Source organism: Engystomops pustulosus, chromosome 6 (genome assembly GCF_040894005.1).
Source record: "Engystomops pustulosus chromosome 6, aEngPut4.maternal, whole genome shotgun sequence".
In the NCBI taxonomy this organism is placed as follows: Eukaryota; Metazoa; Chordata; class Amphibia; order Anura; family Leptodactylidae; genus Engystomops; species Engystomops pustulosus.
In genome coordinates, this window is record NC_092416.1 from 186,393,049 (window position 1) to 186,413,249 (window position 20,201).

The 20,201-nt window shown below is 47.0% G+C and overlaps 1 protein-coding gene across 1 annotated transcript in view; it reads left to right on the plus strand.

The window, feature by feature from the left end:
* The window catches only part of DNAH9 (dynein axonemal heavy chain 9), a 233,304-nt gene that overhangs the window by 65,634 nt on the left and 147,469 nt on the right, over positions 1-20,201 (plus strand). The window contains exons 14-15 of the mRNA XM_072113597.1: positions 15,276-15,517; positions 15,865-16,000. Of these exons, the coding sequence (XP_071969698.1) occupies positions 15,276-15,517; positions 15,865-16,000 (378 nt within the window). The remainder of the gene's footprint in view (positions 1-15,275; positions 15,518-15,864; positions 16,001-20,201) is intronic.

The window sequence follows — 20,201 nt, forward strand, 5'->3', positions numbered from 1 at the left end:
TGTATAATCTGTATGTAGTGAGCTCCCCCTAGTGGTGGTATATAATCTGTATGTAGTGAGCTCCCCCTAGTGGTGGTGTATAATCTGTATGTAGTGAGCTCCCCCTAGTGGTGGTGTATAATCTGTATGTAGTGAGCTCCCCCTAGTGGTGGTGTATAATCTGTATGTAGTGATCTCCTCCTAGTGGTGGTGTATAATCTGTATGTAGTGATCTCCCCCTAGTGGTGGTGTATAATCTGTATGTAGTGATCTCCCCCTAGTGTTGGTGTATAATGTGTATGTAGTGATCTCCTCCTAGTGGTGGTGTATAATGTGTATGTAGTGATCTCCTCCTAGTGGTGGTGTATAATGTGTATGTAGTGATCTCCTCCTAGTGGTGATGTAGAATCTGTATGTAGTGATCTCCCCCTAGTGGTGGTGTATAATCTGTATGTAGTGATCTCCCCCTAGTGGTGGTGTATAATCTGTATGTAGTGATCTCCCCCTAGTGGTGGTGTATAATGTGTATGTAGTGAGCTCCCCCTAGTGGTGGTGTATAATGTGTATGTAGTGATCTCCTCCTAGTGGTGGTGTATAATCTGTATGTAGTGATCTCCGCCTAGTGGTGGTGTATAATGTGTATGTAGTGATATCCTCCTAGTGGTGGTGTATAATCTGTATGTAGTGATCTCCCCCTAGTGGTGGTGTATAATCTGTATGTAGTGATCTCCCCCTAGTGGTGGTGTATAATCTGTATGTAGTGATCTCCTCCTAGTGGTGGTGTATAATGTGTATGTAGTGATCTCCCCCTAGTGGTGGTGTATAATCTGTATGTAGTGATCTCCTCCTAGTGGTGGTGTATAATGTGTATGTAGTGATCTCCTCCTAGTGGTGGTGTATAATGTGTATGTAGTGATCTCCTCCTAGTGGTGGTGTATAATGTGTATGTAGTGATATCCTCCTAGTGGTGGTGTATAATGTGTATGTAGTGATCTCCTCCTAGTGGTGGTGTATAATCTGTATGTAGTGATCTCCCCCTAGTGGTGGTGTATAATGTGTATGTAGTGATCTCCTCCTAGTGGTGGTGTATAATGTGTATGTAGTGATCTCCTCCTAGTGGTGGTGTATAATGTGTATGTAGTGATCTCCCCCTAGTGGTGGTGTATAATGTGTATGTAGTGAGCTCCCCCTAGTGGTGGTGTATAATGTGTATGCAGTGATCTCCTCCTAGTGGTGGTGTATAATGTGTATGTAGTGAGCTCCCCCTAGTGGCGGTGTATAATGTGTATGCAGTGATCTCCTCCTAGTGGTGGTGTATAATGTGTATGTAGTGATCTCCTCCTAGTGGTGGTGTATAATCTGTATGTAGTGATCTCCTCCTAGTGGTGGTGTATAATCTGTATGTAGTGATCTCCTCCTAGTGGTGGTGTATAATCTGTATGTAGTGATCTCCTCCTAGTGGTGGTGTATAATCTGTATGTAGTGATCTCCCCCTAGTGGTGGTGTATAATGTGTATGTAGTGATCTCCTCCTAGTGGTGGTGTATAATGTGTATGTAGTGATCTCCCCCTAGTGGTGGTGTATAATGTGTATGTAGTGATATCCTCCTAGTGGTGGTGTATAATGTGTATGTAGTGATCTCCTCCTAGTGGTGGTGTATAATCTGTATGTAGTGATCTCCCCCTAGTGGTGGTGTATAATGTGTATGTAGTGATCTCCTCCTAGTGGTGGTGTATAATGTGTATGTAGTGATCTCCTCCTAGTGGTGGTGTATAATCTGTATGTAGTGAGCTCCTCCTAGTGGTGGTATATAATCTGTATGTAGTGATCTCCCCCTAGTGGTGGTGTATAATGTGTATGTAGTGATCTCCTCCTAGTGGTGGTGTATAATGTGTATGTAGTGATCTCCCCCTAGTGGTGGTGTATAATCTGTATGTAGTGAGCTCCCCCTAGTGGTGGTGTATAATCTGTATGTAGTGAGCTCCTCCTAGTGGTGGTGTATAATGTGTATGTAGTGATCTCCCCCTAGTGGTGGTGTATAATGTGTATGTAGTGAGCTCCCCCTAGTGGTGGTGTATAATCTGTATGTAGTGATCTCCCCCTAGTGGTGGTGTATAATCTGTATGTAGTGATCTCCTCCTAGTGGTGGTGTATAATCTGTATGTAGTGATCTCCCCCTAGTGGTGGTGTATAATGTGTATGCAGTGATCTCCTCCTAGTGGTGGTGTATAATGTGTATGTAGTGATCTCCTCCTAGTGGTGGTGTATAATCTGTATGTAGTGATCTCCCCCTAGTGGTGGTGTATAATCTGTATGTAGTGATCTCCCCCTAGTGGTGGTGTATGATCTGTATGTAGTGATCTCCCCCTAGTGGTGGTGTATAATCTGTATGTAGTGATCTCGCCCTAGTGGTGGTGTATAATCTGTATGTAGTGATCTCACCCTAGTGGTCGTGTATAATGTGTATGTAGTGATCTTCTCCTAGTGGTGGTGTATAATGTGTATGTAGTGATCTCCTCCTAGTGGTGGTGTATAATCTGTATGTAGTGATCTCCCCCTAGTGGTGGTGTATAATCTGTATGTAGTGATCTCCTCCTAGTGGTGGTGTATAATGTGTATGTAGTGATCTCCTCCTAGTGGTGGTGTATAATGTGTATGTAGTGAGCTCCTCCTAGTGGTGGTGTATAATGTGTATGTAGTGAGCTCCTCCTAGTGGTGGTGTATAATGTGTATATAGTAAGCTCCCCCTAGTGGTGGTGTATAATGTGTATGTAGTGAGCTCCTCCTAGTGGTGATGTATAATGTGTATGTAGTGAGCTCCTCCTAGTGGTGGTGTATAATGTGTATGTAGTGATCTCCCCCTAGTGGTGGTGTATAATCTGTATGTAGTGATCTTCTCCTAGTGGTGGTGTATAATGTGTATGTAGTGATCTCCTCCTAGTGGTGGTGTATAATCTGTATGTAGTGATCTCCCCCTAGTGGTGGTGTATAATCTGTATGTAGTGATCTCCTCCTAGTGGTGGTGTATAATGTGTATGTAGTGAGCTCCTCCTAGTGGTGGTGTATAATGTGTATGTAGTGAGCTCCCCCTAGTGGTGGTGTATAATCTGTATGTAGTGATCTCCTCCTAGTGGTGGTGTATAATCTGTATGTAGTGATCTCCCCCTAGTGGTGGTGTATAATCTGTATGTAGTGATCTCCTCCTAGTGGTGGTGTATAATGTGTATGTAGTGATCTCCTCCTAGTGGTGGTGTATAATGTGTATGTAGGGAGCTCCCCCTAGTGGTGGTGTATAATGTGTATGTAGTGAGCTCCCCCTAGTGGTGGTGTATAATCTGTATGTAGTGATCCCCCCTAGTGGTGGTGTATAATGTGTATGTAGTGATCTCCTCCTAGTGGTGGTGTATAATGTGTATGTAGTGATCTCCTCCTAGTGGTGGTGTATAATGTGTATGTAGTGATCTCCTCCTAGTGGTGGTGTATAATGTGTATGTAGTGATCTCTCCCTAGTGGTGGTGTATAATGTGTATGTAGTGATTTCCCCCTAGTGGTGGTGTATAATCTGTATGTAGTGAGCTCCCCCTAGTGGTGGTGTATAATCTGTATGTAGTGATCTCCCCCTAGTGGTGGTGTATAATGTGTATGTAGTGATCTCCCCCTAGTGGTGGTGTATAATCTGTATGTAGTGATCTCCCCCTAGTGGTGGTGTATAATGTGTATGTAGTGATCTCCCCCTAGTGGTGGTGTATAATCTGTATGTAGTGATCTCCCCCTAGTGGTGGTGTATAATGTGTATGTAGTGATCTCCCCCTAGTGGTGGTGTATAATCTGTATGTAGTGATCTCCCCCTAGTGGTGGTGTATAATGTGTATGTAGTGATCTCCCCCTAGTGGTGGTGTATAATGTGTATGTAGTGAGCTCCCCCTAGTGGTGGTGTATAATCTGTATGTAGTGATCTCCCCCTAGTGGTGGTGTATAATCTGTATGTGGTGAGCTCCCCCTAGTGGTGGTGTATAATGTGTATGTAGTGAGCTCCCCCTAGTGGTGGTGTATAATGTGTATGTAGTGATCTCCTCCTAGTGGTGGTGTATAATGTGTATGTAGTGATCTCCTCCTAATGGTGGTGTATAATGTGTATGTAGTGATCTCCTCCTAGTGGTGGTGTATAATGTGTATGTAGTGATCTCCCCCTAGTGGTGGTGTATAATGTGTATGTAGTGATCTCCCCCTAGTGGTGGTGTATAATCTGTATGTAGTGATCTCCCCCTAGTGGTGGTGTATAATGTGTATGTAGTGATCTCCCCCTAGTGGTGGTGTATAATGTGTATGTAGTGAGCTCCCCCTAGTGGTGGTGTATAATGTGTATATAGTGATCTCCCCCTAGTGGTGGTGTATAATGTGTATGTAGTGATTTCCCCCTAGTGGTGGTGTATAATCTGTATGTAGTGATCTCCCCCTAGTGGTGGTGTATAATCTGTATGTAGTGAGCTCCCCCTAGTGGTGGTGTATAATGTGTATGTAGTGATCTCCTCCTAGTGGTGGTGTATAATGTGTATGTAGTGATCTCCCCCTAGTGGTGGTGTATAATGTGTATGTAGTGAGCTCCCCCTAGTGGTGGTGTATAATGTGTATGTAGTGAGCTCCCCCTAGTGGTGGTGTATAATGTGTATGTAGTGATCTCCCCCTAGTGGTGGTGTATAATGTGTATGTAGTGATCTCCCCCTAGTTGTGGTGTATAATGTGTATGTAGTGATCTCCTCCTAGTGGTGGTGTATAATGTGTATGTAGTGATCTCCCCCTAGTGGTGGTGTATAATCTGTATGTAGTGATCTCCCCCTAGTTGTGGTGTATAATGTGTATGTAGTGATCTCCTCCTAGTGGTGGTGTATAATGTGTATGTAGTGATCTCCCCCTAGTGGTGGTGTATAATGTGTATGCAGTGAGCTCCCCCTAGTTGTGGTGTATAATGTGTATGTAGTGATCTCCTCCTAGTGGTGGTGTATAATGTGTATGTAGTGATCTCCCCCTAGTGGTGGTGTATAATGTGTATGCAGTGAGCTCCCCCTAGTGGTGGTGTATAATCTGTATGTAGTGATCTCCTCCTAGTGGTGGTGTATAATCTGTATGTAGTGATCTCCTCCTAGTGGTGGTGTATAATCTGTATGTAGTGATCTCCTCCTAGTGGTGGTGTATAATCTGTATGTAGTGATCTTCTCCTAGTGGTGGTGTATAATGTGTATGTAGTGATCTCCTCCTAGTGGTGGTGTATAATCTGTATGTAGTGATCTCCCCCTAGTGGTGGTGTATAATCTGTATGTAGTGATCTCCTCCTAGTGGTGGTGTATAATGTGTATGTAGTGAGCTCCTCCTAGTGGTGGTGTATAATGTGTATGTAGTGAGCTCCCCCTAGTGGTGGTGTATAATCTGTATGTAGTGATCTCCCCCTAGTGGTGGTGTATAATCTGTATGTAGTGATCTCCTCCTAGTGGTGGTGTATAATCTGTATGTAGTGATCTCCCCCTAGTGGTGGTGTATAATGTGTATGCAGTGATCTCCTCCTAGTGGTGGTGTATAATGTGTATGTAGTGATCTCCTCCTAGTGGTGGTGTATAATCTGTATGTAGTGATCTCCTCCTAGTGGTGGTGTATAATCTGTATGTAGTGATCTCCTCCTAGTGGTGGTGTATAATCTGTATGTAGTGATCTCCTCCTAGTGGTGGTGTATAATCTGTATGTAGTGATCTCCCCCTAGTGGTGGTGTATAATGTGTATGTAGTGATCTCCTCCTAGTGGTGGTGTATAATGTGTATGTAGTGATCTCCCCCTAGTGGTGGTGTATAATGTGTATGTAGTGATATCCTCCTAGTGGTGGTGTATAATGTGTATGTAGTGATCTCCTCCTAGTGGTGGTGTATAATCTGTATGTAGTGATCTCCCCCTAGTGGTGGTGTATAATCTGTATGTAGTGATCTCCTCCTAGTGGTGGTGTATAATGTGTATGTAGTGATCTCCTCCTAGTGGTGGTGTATAATCTGTATGTAGTGAGCTCCTCCTAGTGGTGGTATATAATCTGTATGTAGTGATCTCCCCCTAGTGGTGGTGTATAATCTGTATGTAGTGATCTCCCCCTAGTGGTGGTGTATAATCTGTATGTAGTGATCTCCTCCTAGTGGTGGTGTATAATCTGTATGTAGTGATCTCCTCCTAGTGGTGGTGTATAATCTGTATGTAGTGAGCTCCTCCTAGTGGTGGTGTATAATGTGTATGTAGTGATCTCCCCCTAGTGGTGGTATATAATCTGTATGTAGTGATCTCCTCCTAGTGGTGGTGTATAATCTGTATGTAGTGAGCTCCCCCTAGTGGTGGTGTATAATCTGTATGTAGTGATCTCCTCCTAGTGGTGGTGTATAATGTGTATGTAGTGATCTCCTCCTAGTGGTGGTGTATAATCTGTATGTAGTGAGCTCCCCCTAGTGGTGGTGTATAATCTGTATGTAGTGACCTCCCCTAGTGTTGGTGTATAATCTGTATGTAGTGATCTCCCCCTAGTGGTGGTGTATAATCTGTATGTAGTGAGCTCCTCCTAGTGGTGGTGTATAATCTGTATGTAGTGAGCTCCTCCTAGTGGTGGTGTATAATGTGTATGTAGTGATCTCCCCCTAGTGGTGGTGTATAATCTGTATGTAGTGATCTCCCCCTAGTGGTGGTGTATAATGTGTATGTAGTGATCTCCTCCTAGTGGTGGTGTATAATCTGTATGTAGTGATCTCCCCCTAGTGGTGGTGTATAATGTGTATGTAGTGATCTCCTCCTAGTGGTGGTGTATAATGTGTATGTAGTGATCTCCCCCTAGTGGTGGTGTATAATCTGTATGTAGTGATCTCCCCCTAGTGGTGGTGTATAATGTGTATGTAGTGATCTCCCCCTAGTGGTGGTGTATAATGTGTATGTAGTGATCTCCCCCTAGTGGTGGTGTATAATGTGTATGTAGTGATCTCCCCCTAGTGGTGGTGTATAATGTGTATGTAGTGATCTCCTCCTAGTGGTGGTGTATAATGTGTATGTAGTGATCTCCCCCTAGTGGTGGTGTATAATCTGTATGTAGTGATCTCCCCCTAGTGGTGGTGTATAATGTGTATGTAGTGATCTCCCCCTAGTGGTGGTGTATAATGTGTATGTAGTGATCTCCTCCTAGTGGTGGTGTATAATGTGTATGTAGTGATCTCCTCCTAGTGGTGGTGTATAATGTGTATGTAGTGATCTCCTCCTAGTGGTGGTGTATAATGTGTATGTAGTGATCTCCTCCTAGTGGTGGTGTATAATGTGTATGTAGTGATCTCCTCCTAGTGGTGGTGTATAATATGTATGTAGTGATCTCCCCCTAGTGGTGGTGTATAATATGTATGTAGTGATCTCCCCCTAGTGGTGGTGTATAATCTGTATGTAGTGATCTCCTCCTAGTGGTGGTGTATGATCTGTATGTAGTGATCTCCCCCTAGTGGTGGTGTATAATCTGTATGTAGTGATCTCGCCCTAGTGGTGGTGTATAATCTGTATGTAGTGATCTCACCCTAGTGGTCGTGTATAATGTGTATGTAGTGATCTTCTCCTAGTGGTGGTGTATAATGTGTATGTAGTGATCTCCTCCTAGTGGTGGTGTATAATCTGTATGTAGTGATCTCCCCCTAGTGGTGGTGTATAATCTGTATGTAGTGATCTCCTCCTAGTGGTGGTGTATAATGTGTATGTAGTGATCTCCTCCTAGTGGTGGTGTATAATGTGTATGTAGTGAGCTCCTCCTAGTGGTGGTGTATAATGTGTATGTAGTGAGCTCCTCCTAGTGGTGGTGTATAATGTGTATATAGTAAGCTCCCCCTAGTGGTGGTGTATAATGTGTATGTAGTGAGCTCCTCCTAGTGGTGATGTATAATGTGTATGTAGTGAGCTCCTCCTAGTGGTGGTGTATAATGTGTATGTAGTGATCTCCCCCTAGTGGTGGTGTATAATCTGTATGTAGTGATCTTCTCCTAGTGGTGGTGTATAATGTGTATGTAGTGATCTCCTCCTAGTGGTGGTGTATAATCTGTATGTAGTGATCTCCCCCTAGTGGTGGTGTATAATCTGTATGTAGTGATCTCCTCCTAGTGGTGGTGTATAATGTGTATGTAGTGAGCTCCTCCTAGTGGTGGTGTATAATGTGTATGTAGTGAGCTCCCCCTAGTGGTGGTGTATAATCTGTATGTAGTGATCTCCTCCTAGTGGTGGTGTATAATCTGTATGTAGTGATCTCCCCCTAGTGGTGGTGTATAATCTGTATGTAGTGATCTCCTCCTAGTGGTGGTGTATAATGTGTATGTAGTGATCTCCTCCTAGTGGTGGTGTATAATGTGTATGTAGGGAGCTCCCCCTAGTGGTGGTGTATAATGTGTATGTAGTGAGCTCCCCCTAGTGGTGGTGTATAATCTGTATGTAGTGATCTCCCCCTAGTGGTGGTGTATAATGTGTATGTAGTGATCTCCTCCTAGTGGTGGTGTATAATGTGTATGTAGTGATCTCCTCCTAGTGGTGGTGTATAATGTGTATGTAGTGATCTCCTCCTAGTGGTGGTGTATAATGTGTATGTAGTGATCTCTCCCTAGTGGTGGTGTATAATGTGTATGTAGTGATTTCCCCCTAGTGGTGGTGTATAATCTGTATGTAGTGAGCTCCCCCTAGTGGTGGTGTATAATCTGTATGTAGTGATCTCCCCCTAGTGGTGGTGTATAATGTGTATGTAGTGATCTCCCCCTAGTGGTGGTGTATAATCTGTATGTAGTGATCTCCCCCTAGTGGTGGTGTATAATGTGTATGTAGTGATCTCCCCCTAGTGGTGGTGTATAATCTGTATGTAGTGATCTCCCCCTAGTGGTGGTGTATAATGTGTATGTAGTGATCTCCCCCTAGTGGTGGTGTATAATCTGTATGTAGTGATCTCCCCCTAGTGGTGGTGTATAATGTGTATGTAGTGATCTCCCCCTAGTGGTGGTGTATAATGTGTATGTAGTGAGCTCCCCCTAGTGGTGGTGTATAATCTGTATGTAGTGATCTCCCCCTAGTGGTGGTGTATAATGTGTATGTGGTGAGCTCCCCCTAGTGGTGGTGTATAATGTGTATGTAGTGAGCTCCCCCTAGTGGTGGTGTATAATGTGTATGTAGTGATCTCCTCCTAGTGGTGGTGTATAATGTGTATGTAGTGATCTCCTCCTAATGGTGGTGTATAATGTGTATGTAGTGATCTCCTCCTAGTGGTGGTGTATAATGTGTATGTAGTGATCTCCCCCTAGTGGTGGTGTATAATGTGTATGTAGTGATCTCCCCCTAGTGGTGGTGTATAATCTGTATGTAGTGATCTCCCCCTAGTGGTGGTGTATAATGTGTATGTAGTGATCTCCCCCTAGTGGTGGTGTATAATGTGTATGTAGTGAGCTCCCCCTAGTGGTGGTGTATAATGTGTATATAGTGATCTCCCCCTAGTGGTGGTGTATAATGTGTATGTAGTGATCTCCCCGTAGTGGTGGTGTATAATGTGTATGTAGTGATCTCCCCCTAGTGGTGGTGTATAATGTGTATGTAGTGATCTCCTCCTAGTGGTGGTGTATAATCTGTATGTAGTGATCTCCTCCTAGTGGTGGTGTATAATGTGTATGTAGTGATCTCCCCCTAGTGGTGGTGTATAATGTGTATGTAGTGAGCTCCCCCTAGTGGTGGTGTATAATGTGTATGTAGTGAGCTCCCCCTAGTGGTGGTGTATAATGTGTATGTAGTGATCTCCCCCTAGTGGTGGTGTATAATGTGTATGTAGTGATCTCCCCCTAGTTGTGGTGTATAATGTGTATGTAGTGATCTCCTCCTAGTGGTGGTGTATAATGTGTATGTAGTGATCTCCCCCTAATGGTGGTGTATAATGTGTATGCAGTGAGCTCCCCCTAGTGGTGGTGTATAATCTGTATGTAGTGATCTCCTCCTAGTGGTGGTTATGTAGTGATCTCCTCCTAGTGGTGGTGTATAATGTGTATGTAGTGATCTCCCCCTAGTGGTGGTGTATAATCTGTATGTAGTGATCTCCCCCTAGTGGTGGTGTATAATCTGTATGTAGTGATCTCCCCCTAGTGGTGGTGTATAATCTGTATGTAGTGATCTCCCCCTAGTGGTGGTGTATAATGTGTATGTAGTGATCTCCCCCTAGTGGTGGTGTATAATCTGTATGTAGTGATCTCCCCCTAGTGGTGGTGTATAATCTGTATGTAGTGATCTCCCCCTAGTGGTGGTGTATAATCTGTATGTAGTGATCTCCCCCTAGTGGTGGTGTATAATCTGTATGTAGTGATCTCCTCCTAGTGGTGGTGTATAATGTGTATGTAGTGATCTCCCCCTAGTGGTGGTGTATAATCTGTATGTAGTGAGCTCCTCCTAGTGGTGGTGTATAATGTGTATGTAGTGATCTCCTCCTAGTGGTGATGTATAATCTGTATGTAGTGAGCTCCCCCTAGTGGTGGTGTATAATGTGTATGTAGTGATCTCCCCCTAGTGGTGGTGTATAATCTGTATGTAGTGATCTCCCCCTAGTGGTGGTGTATAATCTGTATGTAGTGAGCTCCCCCTAGTGGTGGTGTATAATGTGTATGTAGTGAGCTCCCCCTAGTGGTGGTGTATAATCTGTATGTAGTGATCTCCCCCTAGTGGTGGTGTATAATCTGTATGTAGTGATCTCCCCCTAGTGGTGGTGTATAATGTGTATGTAGTGATCTCCTCCTAGTGGTGATGTATAATCTGTATGTAGTGAGCTCCCCCTAGTGGTGGTGTATAATGTGTATGTAGTGATCTCCCCCTAGTGGTGGTGTATAATCTGTATGTAGTGATCTCCCCCTAGTGGTGGTGTATAATCTGTATGTAGTGAGCTCCCCCTAGTGGTGGTGTATAATGTGTATGTAGTGAGCTCCCCCTAGTGGTGGTGTATAATCTGTATGTAGTGATCTCCCCCTAGTGGTGGTGTATAATGTGTATGTAGTGATCTCCCCCTAGTGGTGGTGTATAATCTGTATGTAGTGATCTCCCCCTAGTGGTGGTGTATAATCTGTATGTAGTGATCTCCCCCTAGTGGTGGTGTATAATCTGTATGTAGTGATCTCCTCCTAGTGGTGGTGTATAATCTGTATGTAGTGATCTCCCCCTAGTGGTGGTGTATAATCTGTATGTAGTGATCTCCCCCTAGTGGTGGTGTATAATGTGTATGTAGTGATCTCCCCCTAGTGGTGGTGTATAATCTGTATGTAGTGATCTCCCCCTAGTGGTGGTGTATAATGTGTATGTAGTGATCTCCCCCTAGTGGTGGTGTATAATGTGTATGTAGTGATCTCCTCCTAGTGGTGGTGTATAATCTGTATGTAGTGATCTCCCCCTAGTGGTGGTGTATAATGTGTATGTAGTGATCTCCTCCTAGTGGTGGTGTACAATCTGTATGTAGTGATCTCCCCCTAGTGGTGGTGTATAATCTGTATGTAGTGATCTCCCCCTAGTGGTGGTGTATAATGTGTATGTAGTGATCCCCTCCTAGTGGTGGTGTATAATGTGTATGTAGTGATCTCCCCCTAGTGGTGGTGTATAATGTGTATGTAGTGATCTCCTCCTAGTGGTGGTGTATAATCTGTATGTAGTGATCTCCCCCTAGTGGTGGTGTATAATGTGTATGTAGTGATCTCCTCCTAGTGGTGGTGTACAATCTGTATGTAGTGATCTCCCCCTAGTGGTGGTGTATAATCTGTATGTAGTGATCTCCCCCTAGTGGTGGTGTATAATGTGTATGGAGTGATCTCCTCCTAGTGGTGGTGTACAATCTGTATGTAGTGATCTCCCCCTAGTGGTGGTGTATAATCTGTATGTAGTGATCTCCTCCTAGTGGTGGTGTATAATGTGTATGTAGTGATCTCCCCCTAGTGGTGGTGTATAATGTGTATGTAGTGATCTCCTCCTAGTGGTGGTGTATAATGTGTATGCAGTGAGCTCCCCCTAGTGGTGGTGTATAATCTGTATGTAGTGATCTCCCCCTAGTGGTGGTGTATAATCTGTATGTAGTGATCTCCTCCTAGTGGTGGTGTATAATATGTATGTAGTGAGCTCCCCCTAGTGGTGGTGTATAATCTGTATGTAGTGAGCCCCCCTAGTGGTGGTGTATAATATGTATGTAGTGAGCTCCCCCTAGTGGTGGTGTATAATCTGTATGTAGTGAGCCCCCCTAGTGGTGGTGTATAATCTGTATGTAGTGAGCTCCCCCTAGTGGTGGTGTATAATCTGTATGTAGTGATCTCCTCCTAGTGGTGGTGTATAATGTGTATGTAGTGATCTCCCCCTAGTGGTGGTGTATAATCTGTATGTAGTGATCTCCTCCTAGTGGTGGTGTATAATCTGTATGTAGTGATCTCCCCCTAGTGGTGGTGTATAATCTGTATGTAGTGATCTCCTCCTAGTGGTGGTGTATAATCTGTATGTAGTGATCTCCTCCTAGTGGTGGTGTATAATGTGTATGTAGTGATCTCCTCCTAGTGGTGGTGTATAATGTGTATGTAGTGATCTCCCCCTAGTGGTGGTGTATAATCTGTATGTAGTGATCTCCTCCTAGTGGTGGTGTATAATGTGTATGTAGTGATCTCCTCCTAGTGGTGGTGTATAATGTGTATGTAGTGAGCTCCCCCTAGTGGTGGTGTATAATGTGTATGCAGTGAGCTCCCCCTAGTGGTGGTGTATAATGTGTATGTAGTGATCTCCTCCTAGTGGTGGTGTATAATGTGTATGTAGTGATCTCCTCCTAGTGGTGGTGTATAATGTGTATGTAGTGAGCTCCCCCTAGTGGTGGTGTATAATGTGTATGCAGTGAGCTCCCCCTAGTGGTGGTGTATAATCTGTATGTAGTGATCTCCTCCTAGTGGTGGTGTATAATGTGTATGTAGTGATCTCCCCCTAGTGGTGGTGTATAATCTGTATGTAGTGATCTCCCCCTAGTGGTGGTGTATAATGTGTAAATAGTGATCTCCCCCTAGTGGTGGTGTATAATCTGTATGTAGTGATCTCCTCCTAGTGGTGGTGTATAATGTGTATGTAGTGATCTCCTCCTAGTGGTGGTGTATAATGTGTATGTAGTGATCTCCCCCTAGTGGTGGTGTATAATCTGTATGTAGTGATCTCCTCCTAGTGGTGGTGTATAATGTGTATGTAGTGATCTCCTCCTAGTGGTGGTGTATAATCTGTATGTAGTGATCTCCCCCTAGTGGTGGTGTATAATGTGTATGTAGTGATCTCCTCCTAGTGGTGGTGTATAATGTGTATGTAGTGATCTCCCCCTAGTGGTGGTGTATAATGTGTATGTAGTGATCTCCTCCTAGTGGTGGTGTATAATGTGTATGTAGTGATTGGTGGTGTATAATGTGTATGTAGTGATCTCCTCCTAGTGGTGGTGTATAATCTGTATGTAGTGATCTCCCCCTAGTGGTGGTGTATAATGTGTATGTAGTGATCTCCTCCTAGTGGTGGTGTATAATGTGTATGTAGTGATCTCCTCCTAGTGGTGGTGTATAATCTGTATGTAGTGATCTCCCCCTAGTGGTGGTGTATAATGTGTATGTAGTGATCTCCCCCTAGTGGTGGTGTATAATGTGTATGTAGTGATCTCCTCCTAGTGGTGGTGTATAATGTGTATGTAGTGATCTCCTCCTAGTGGTGGTGTATAATCTGTATGTAGTGATCTCCCCCTAGTGGTGGTGTATAATCTGTATGTAGTGATCTCCCCCTAGTGGTGGTGTATAATGTGTATGTAGTGAGCTCCCCCTAGTGGTGGTGTATAATGTGTATGTAGTGATCTCCTCCTAGTGGTGGTGTATAATGTGTATGTAGTGATCTCCTCCTAGTGGTGGTGTATAATCTGTATGTAGTGATCTCCTCCTAGTGGTGGTGTATAATCTGTATGTAGTGATCTCCCCCTAGTGGTGGTGTATAATGTGTATGTAGTGATCTCCCCCTAGTGGTGGTGTATAATGTGTATGTAGTGATCTCCTCCTAGTGGTGGTGTATAATGTGTATGTAGTGATCTCCTCCTAGTGGTGGTGTATAATGTGTATGTAGTGATCTCCTCCTAGTGGTGGTGTATAATCTGTATGTAGTGATCTCCCCCTAGTGGTGGTGTATAATGTGTATGTAGTGATCTCCCCCTAGTGGTGGTGTATAATCTGTATGTAGTGATCTCCTCCTAGTGGTGGTGTATAATGTGTATGTAGTGATCTCCTCCTAGTGGTGGTGTATAATGTGTATGTAGTGATCTCCTCCTAGTGGTGGTGTATAATGTGTATGTAGTGATCTCCTCCTAGTGGTGGTGTATAATGTGTATGTAGTGATCTCCTCCTAGTGGTGGTGTATAATGTGTATGTAGTGATCTCCTCCTAGTGGTGGTGTATAATCTGTATGTAGTGATCTCCTCCTAGTGGTGGTGTATAATCTGTATGTAGTGATCTCCTCCTAGTGGTGGTGTATAATGTGTATGTAGTGATCTCCTCCTAGTGGTGGTGTATAATCTGTATGTAGTGATCTCCCCCTAGTGGTGGTGTATAATCTGTATGTAGGGAGCTCCCCCTAGTGGTGGTGTATAATGTGTATGTAGTGATCTCCTCCTAGTGGTGGTGTATAATCTGTATGTAGGGAGCTCCCCCTAGTGGTGGTGTATAATGTGTATGTAGTGATCTCCTCCTAGTGGTGGTGTATAATCTGTATGTAGTGATCTCCCCCTAGTGGTGGTGTATAATCTGTATGTAGTGATCTCTCCCTAGTGGTGGTGTATAATCTGTATGCAGTGATCTCCTCCTAGTGGTGGTGTATAATGTGTATGTAGTGATCTCTCCCTAGTGGTGGTGTATAATCTGTATGTAGTGATCTCCCCCTAGTGGTGGTGTATAATGTGTATGTAGTGATCTCCTCCTAGTGGTGGTGTATAATGTGTATGTAGTGATCTCCCCCTAGTGGTGGTGTATAATGTGTATGTAGGGAGCTCCCCCTAGTGGTGGTGTATAATGTGTATGCAGTGAGCTCCCCCTAGTGGTGGTGTATAATCTGTATGTACTGATCTCCCCCTAGTGGTGGTGTATAATCTGTATGTAGTGAGCTCCCCCTAGTGGTGGTGTATAATCTGTATGTAGTGATGTGCATGCATTATCCAGGTGTATAGTAATAGATGCATGATTTTATGAATATTATTCCTGTGTCTCTCCTCTGTGAAGGGGTTTGGGATTACATCCAGCAAATTAGAGACAGCGTCCACGATCTGGAGAGACGGGTGCAGAAATCCCGGGACAACGTGGAGGAGATCCAGACCATCATGAAGACCTGGGTGCTGCCCATTTTCGAGAGAAAAGACGGCAAGAAGGACTCTCTGCTGAACCTGGACGATCGGAGCGAACGCCTGGAGAAGAGATATAATCTCATCCGGGAATCTGGCGCCAAAATTCACCAACTTGTGCAGGTAAATTCATCCAAAGCAAGATGGGCCGGGCTGCATTTCTGGCAGTGACCAGCAGTGGTGGCGCGGCGCTGTGACCAGGTGCACATGACATATCACTGGCCTCTCCGGGGCTGGAGCTGTCACTGCCTTATTTCTATGGGAGGTGTCAATAATCAGTTGTGCTCTGTACCGATGCATCAGCACACATGACCCCGCCCCCGCTGCACTAACAAGATAATTTGCATAAGATTAAAAAAATGCAAGTTTTTTCTGGAAACATTGTGAAGAGCCCTACACAACGCTGGGTGCACTTGTGGGGTGTTTATCAATCTCTCTCATAGTGAAATGTAAGAACCTGTCTGTTTCAGGAGAACATGGGGCTCTTCTCTGCAGACCCCGGCTCTGACGTGTGGAAGGCCTACGTAGATTACATAGATGACTCGCTGCTGGACGGCTTCTTCACCGCTATAGAATGCTCCTTGAAGTTCATCTTGGATAACATGGGTGAGATCAGTCATAAGATCAGCGCTACTTATTCCTCATGCTGTGATACAGATCACTGATGGGCAGGTAGGACTTGTCCAAACCTCTCCCCGGGAATGGAGCAGCAGTGAGAAAATGTGACCATTTACTTGTACGGGGCTGCACAAGATCAGGGACTGGCAGTCCCATACAAGATCATGGACTGGCAGTCCCATACAAGATCATGGACTGGCAGTCCCATACAAGATCATGGACTGGCAGTCCCATACAAGATCAGGGACTGGCAGTCCCATACAAGATCAGGGACTGGCAGTCCCATACAAGATCAGGGACTGGCAGTCCCATACAAGATCAGGGACTGGCAGTCCCATACAAGAGAATGGAGTGTTGGTCATGTGTCTCCCTGTTCTCCCAGTCACAGGGGCACCTCAGACCTCCAGCACCCTGCTGTGCTCTGCTCTGTGTGACGCTCTCTCCTGTCCCTGCTGTGCTCTGTGTGACGCTCTCTCCTGTCCCCTCTGTGCTCTGTGTGATGCTCTCTCCTGTCCCTGCTCTGCTCTGTGTGACACTCTCTCCTGTCCCCTCTGTGCTCTGTGTGACGCTCTCCTGTCCCTGCTCTGTGTGACGCTCTCTCCTGTCCCCTCTGTGCTCTGTGTGATGCTCTCTCCTGTCCCTGCTCTGCTCTGTGTGACACTCTCTCCTGTCCCCTCTGTGCTCTGTGTGATGCTCTCTCCTATCCCTGCTTGCTCTGTGTGACACTCTCTCCTGTCCCCTCTGTGCTCTGTGTGATGCTCTCTCCTATCCCCTCTGTGCTCTGTGATGCTCTCTCCTATCCCTGCTGTGCTCTGTGTGATGCTCTCTCCTGTCCCTGCTGTGCTCTGTGTGATGCTCTTTTCTATCCCTGCTGTGCTCTGTGTGATGCTCTCTGCTGTCCCTGCTGTGCTCTGTGTGACGCTCTCTCTCCTGTCCCCTCTGTGCTCTGTGTGACGCTCTCTCCTGTCCCTGCTCTGCTCTGTGTGATGCTCTCTCCTATCCCTGCTGTGCTCTGTGTGATGCTCTCTCCTATCCCTGCTGTGCTCTGTCTGACGCTCTCTCCTGTCCCTGCTGTGCTCTGTGTGATGCTCTCTCCTGTCCCTGCTCTGCTCTGTGTGATGCTCTCTGCTGTCCCTGCTGTGCTCTGTGTGATGCTCTCTGCTGTCCCTGCTGTGCTCTGTGTGACGCTCTCCTGTCCCTGCTCTGTGTGATGCTCTCTCCTGTCCCCTCTGTGCTCTGTGTGACGCTCTCTCCTGTCCCTGCTCTGCTCTGTGTGACGCTCTTTCCTGTCCCCTCTGTGCTCTGTGATGCTCTCTCCTATCCCTGCTGTGCTCTGTGTGACGCTCTCTCCTGTCCCTGCTCTGCTCTGTGTGATGCTCTCTCCTATCCCTGCTGTGCTCTGTGTGATGCTCTCTCCTGTCCCCTCTGTACTCTGTGTGATGCTCTCTCCTGTCCCTGCTGTGCTCTGTGTGATGCTCTCTCCTATCCCCTCTGTGCTCTGTGTGACGCTCTCTCCTGTCCCCTCTGTGCTCTGTGTGACGCTCTCTCCTGTCCCCTCTGTGCTCTGTGTGACGCTCTCTCCTGTCCCCTCTGTGCTCTGTGTGATGCTCTCTCCTGTCCCTGCTGTGCTCTGTGTGATGCTCTCCCCTGTACCTGCTCTGCTCTGTGTGATGCTCTCTCCTGTCCCTGCTCTGCTCTGTGTGACGCTCTCTCCTGTCCCCTCTGTGCTCTGTGACGCTCTCTCCTGTCCCCTCTGTGCTCTGTGTGACGCTCTCTCCTGTCCCTGCTCTGCTCTGTGTGATGCTCTCTCCTGTCCCCTCTGTGCTCTGTGTGACGCTCTCTCCTGTCCCTGCTCTGCTCTGTGTGATGCTCTCTCCTGTCCCCTCTGTGCTCTGTGTGACGCTCTCTCCTGTCCCTGCTCTGCTCTGTGTGACGCTCTCTCCTGTCCCCTCTGTGCTCTGTGTGATGCTCTCTCCTATCCCCTCTGTGCTCTGTGATGCTCTCTCCTGTCCCCTCTGTGCTCTGTGTGATGCTCTCTCCTGTCCCCTCTGTGCTCTGTGTGATGCTCTCTCCTGTCCCTGCTGTGCTCTGTGTGATGCTCTCTCCTGTCCCCTCTGTGCTCTGTGTGATGCTCTCTCCTGTCCCCTCTGTGCTCTGTGTGATGCTCTCTCCTGTCCCCTCTGTGCTCTGTGTGATGCTCTCTCCTGTCCCTGCTGTGCTCTGTGTGATGCTCTCTCCTGTCCCCTCTGTGCTCTGTGTGACGCTCTCTCCTGTCCCTGCTCTGCTCTGTGTGATGCTCTCTCCTGTCCCCTCTGTGCTCTGTGTGACGCTCTCTCCTGTCCCTGCTCTGCTCTGTGTGATGCTCTCTCCTGTCCCCTCTGTGCTCTGTGTGACGCTCTCTCCTGTCCCTGCTCTGCTCTGTGTGACGCTCTCTCCTGTCCCCTCTGTGCTCTGTGTGATGCTCTCTCCTATCCCCTCTGTGCTCTGTGATGCTCTCTCCTGTCCCCTCTGTGCTCTGTGTGATGCTCTCTCCTGTCCCCTCTGTGCTCTGTGTGATGCTCTCTCCTGTCCCTGCTGTGCTCTGTGTGATGCTCTCTCCTGTCCCTGCTGTGCTCTGTGTGATGCTCTCTCCTGTCCCCTCTGTGCTCTGTGTGACGCTCTCTCCTGTCCCTGCTGTGCTCTGTGTGACGCTCTCTCCTGTCCCCTTTGTGCTCTGTGTGACGCTCTCTCCTGTCCCTGCTGTGCTCTGTGTGACACTCTCTCCTGTAGCTGCTGTGCTCTGTGTGACGCTCTCTCCTGTCCCTGCTCTGTGTGACGCTCTCTCCTGTCCCCTCTGTGCTCTGTGTGATGCTCTCTCCTGTAGCTGCTGTGCTCTGTGTGATGCTCTCTCCTGTAGCTGCTGTGCTCTGTGTGACACTCTCTCCTGTCCCCTCTGTACTCTGTGTGACGCTCTCCTGTCCCTGCTCTGTGTGACGCTCTCTCCTGTCCCCTCTGTGCTCTGTGTAATGCTCTCTCCTGTCCCCTCTGTACTCTGTGTGATGCTCTCTCCTGTCCCCTCTGTACTCTGTGTGATGCTCTCTCCTGTCCCCTCTGTGCTCTGTGTGATGTTCTCTCCTGTCCCCGCTGTGCTCTGTGTGATGCTCTCTCCTATCCTTGCTGTGCTCTGTGTGATGCTCTCTCCTGTCCCTGCTGTGCTCTGTGTGATGCTCTCTCCTGTCCCCTCTGTGCTCTGTGTGACGCTCTCTCCTGTCCCTGCTGTGCTCTGTGTGACGCTCTCTCCTGTCCCTGCTGTGCTCTGTGTGACACTCTCTCTTGTCCCTGCTGTGCTCTGTGTGACGCTCTCTCCTGTCCCTGCTGTGCTCTGCGTGATGCTCTCTCCTGTCCCTGCTGTGCTCTGTGTGATGCTCTCTCCTATCCCTGCTGTGCTCTGTGTGACGCTCTCTCCTGTCCCTGCTGTGCTCTGTGTGATGCTCTCTCCTGTCCCTGCTGTGCTCTGTGTGATGCTCTCTCCTGTCCCTGCTGTGCTCTGTGTGATGCTCTCTCCTGTCCCCTCTGTGCTCTGTGTGATGCTCTCTCCTATCCCTGCTGTGCTCTGTGTGACGCTCTCCTGTCCCTGCTCTGTGTGACGCTCTCTCCTGTCCCTGCTGTGCTCTGTGTGATGCTCTCTCCTGTCCCCTCTGCTCTGTGTGATGCTCTCTCCTATCCCTGCTGTGCTCTGTGTGACGCTCTCTCCTGTCCCCTCTGTGCTCTGCTCTGTGTGACGCTCTCTCCTGTCCCCTCTGTGCTCTGTGTGATGCTCTCTCCTGTCCCCTCGGTGCTCTGTGTGACGCTCTCTCCTGTCCCTGCTGTGCTCTGTGTGACGCTCTCTCCTGTCCCTGCTCTGCTCTGTGTGACGCTCTCTCCTGTCCCTGCTGTGCTCTGTGTGATGCTCTCTCCTGTAGCTGCTGTGCTCTGTGTGACACTCTCTCCTGTCCCTGCTGTGCTCTGTGTGATGCTCTCTCCTGTCCCTGCTGTGCTGTGTGTGATGCTCTCTCCTGTCCCTGCTGTGCTCTGTGTGATGCTCTCTCCTGTCCCCTCTGTGCTCTGTGTGACGCTCTCTCCTGTCCCCTCTGTACTCTGTGTGACGCTCTCTCCTGTCCCCTCTGTGCTCTGTGTGATGCTCTCTCCTGTAGCTGCTGTGCTCTGTGTG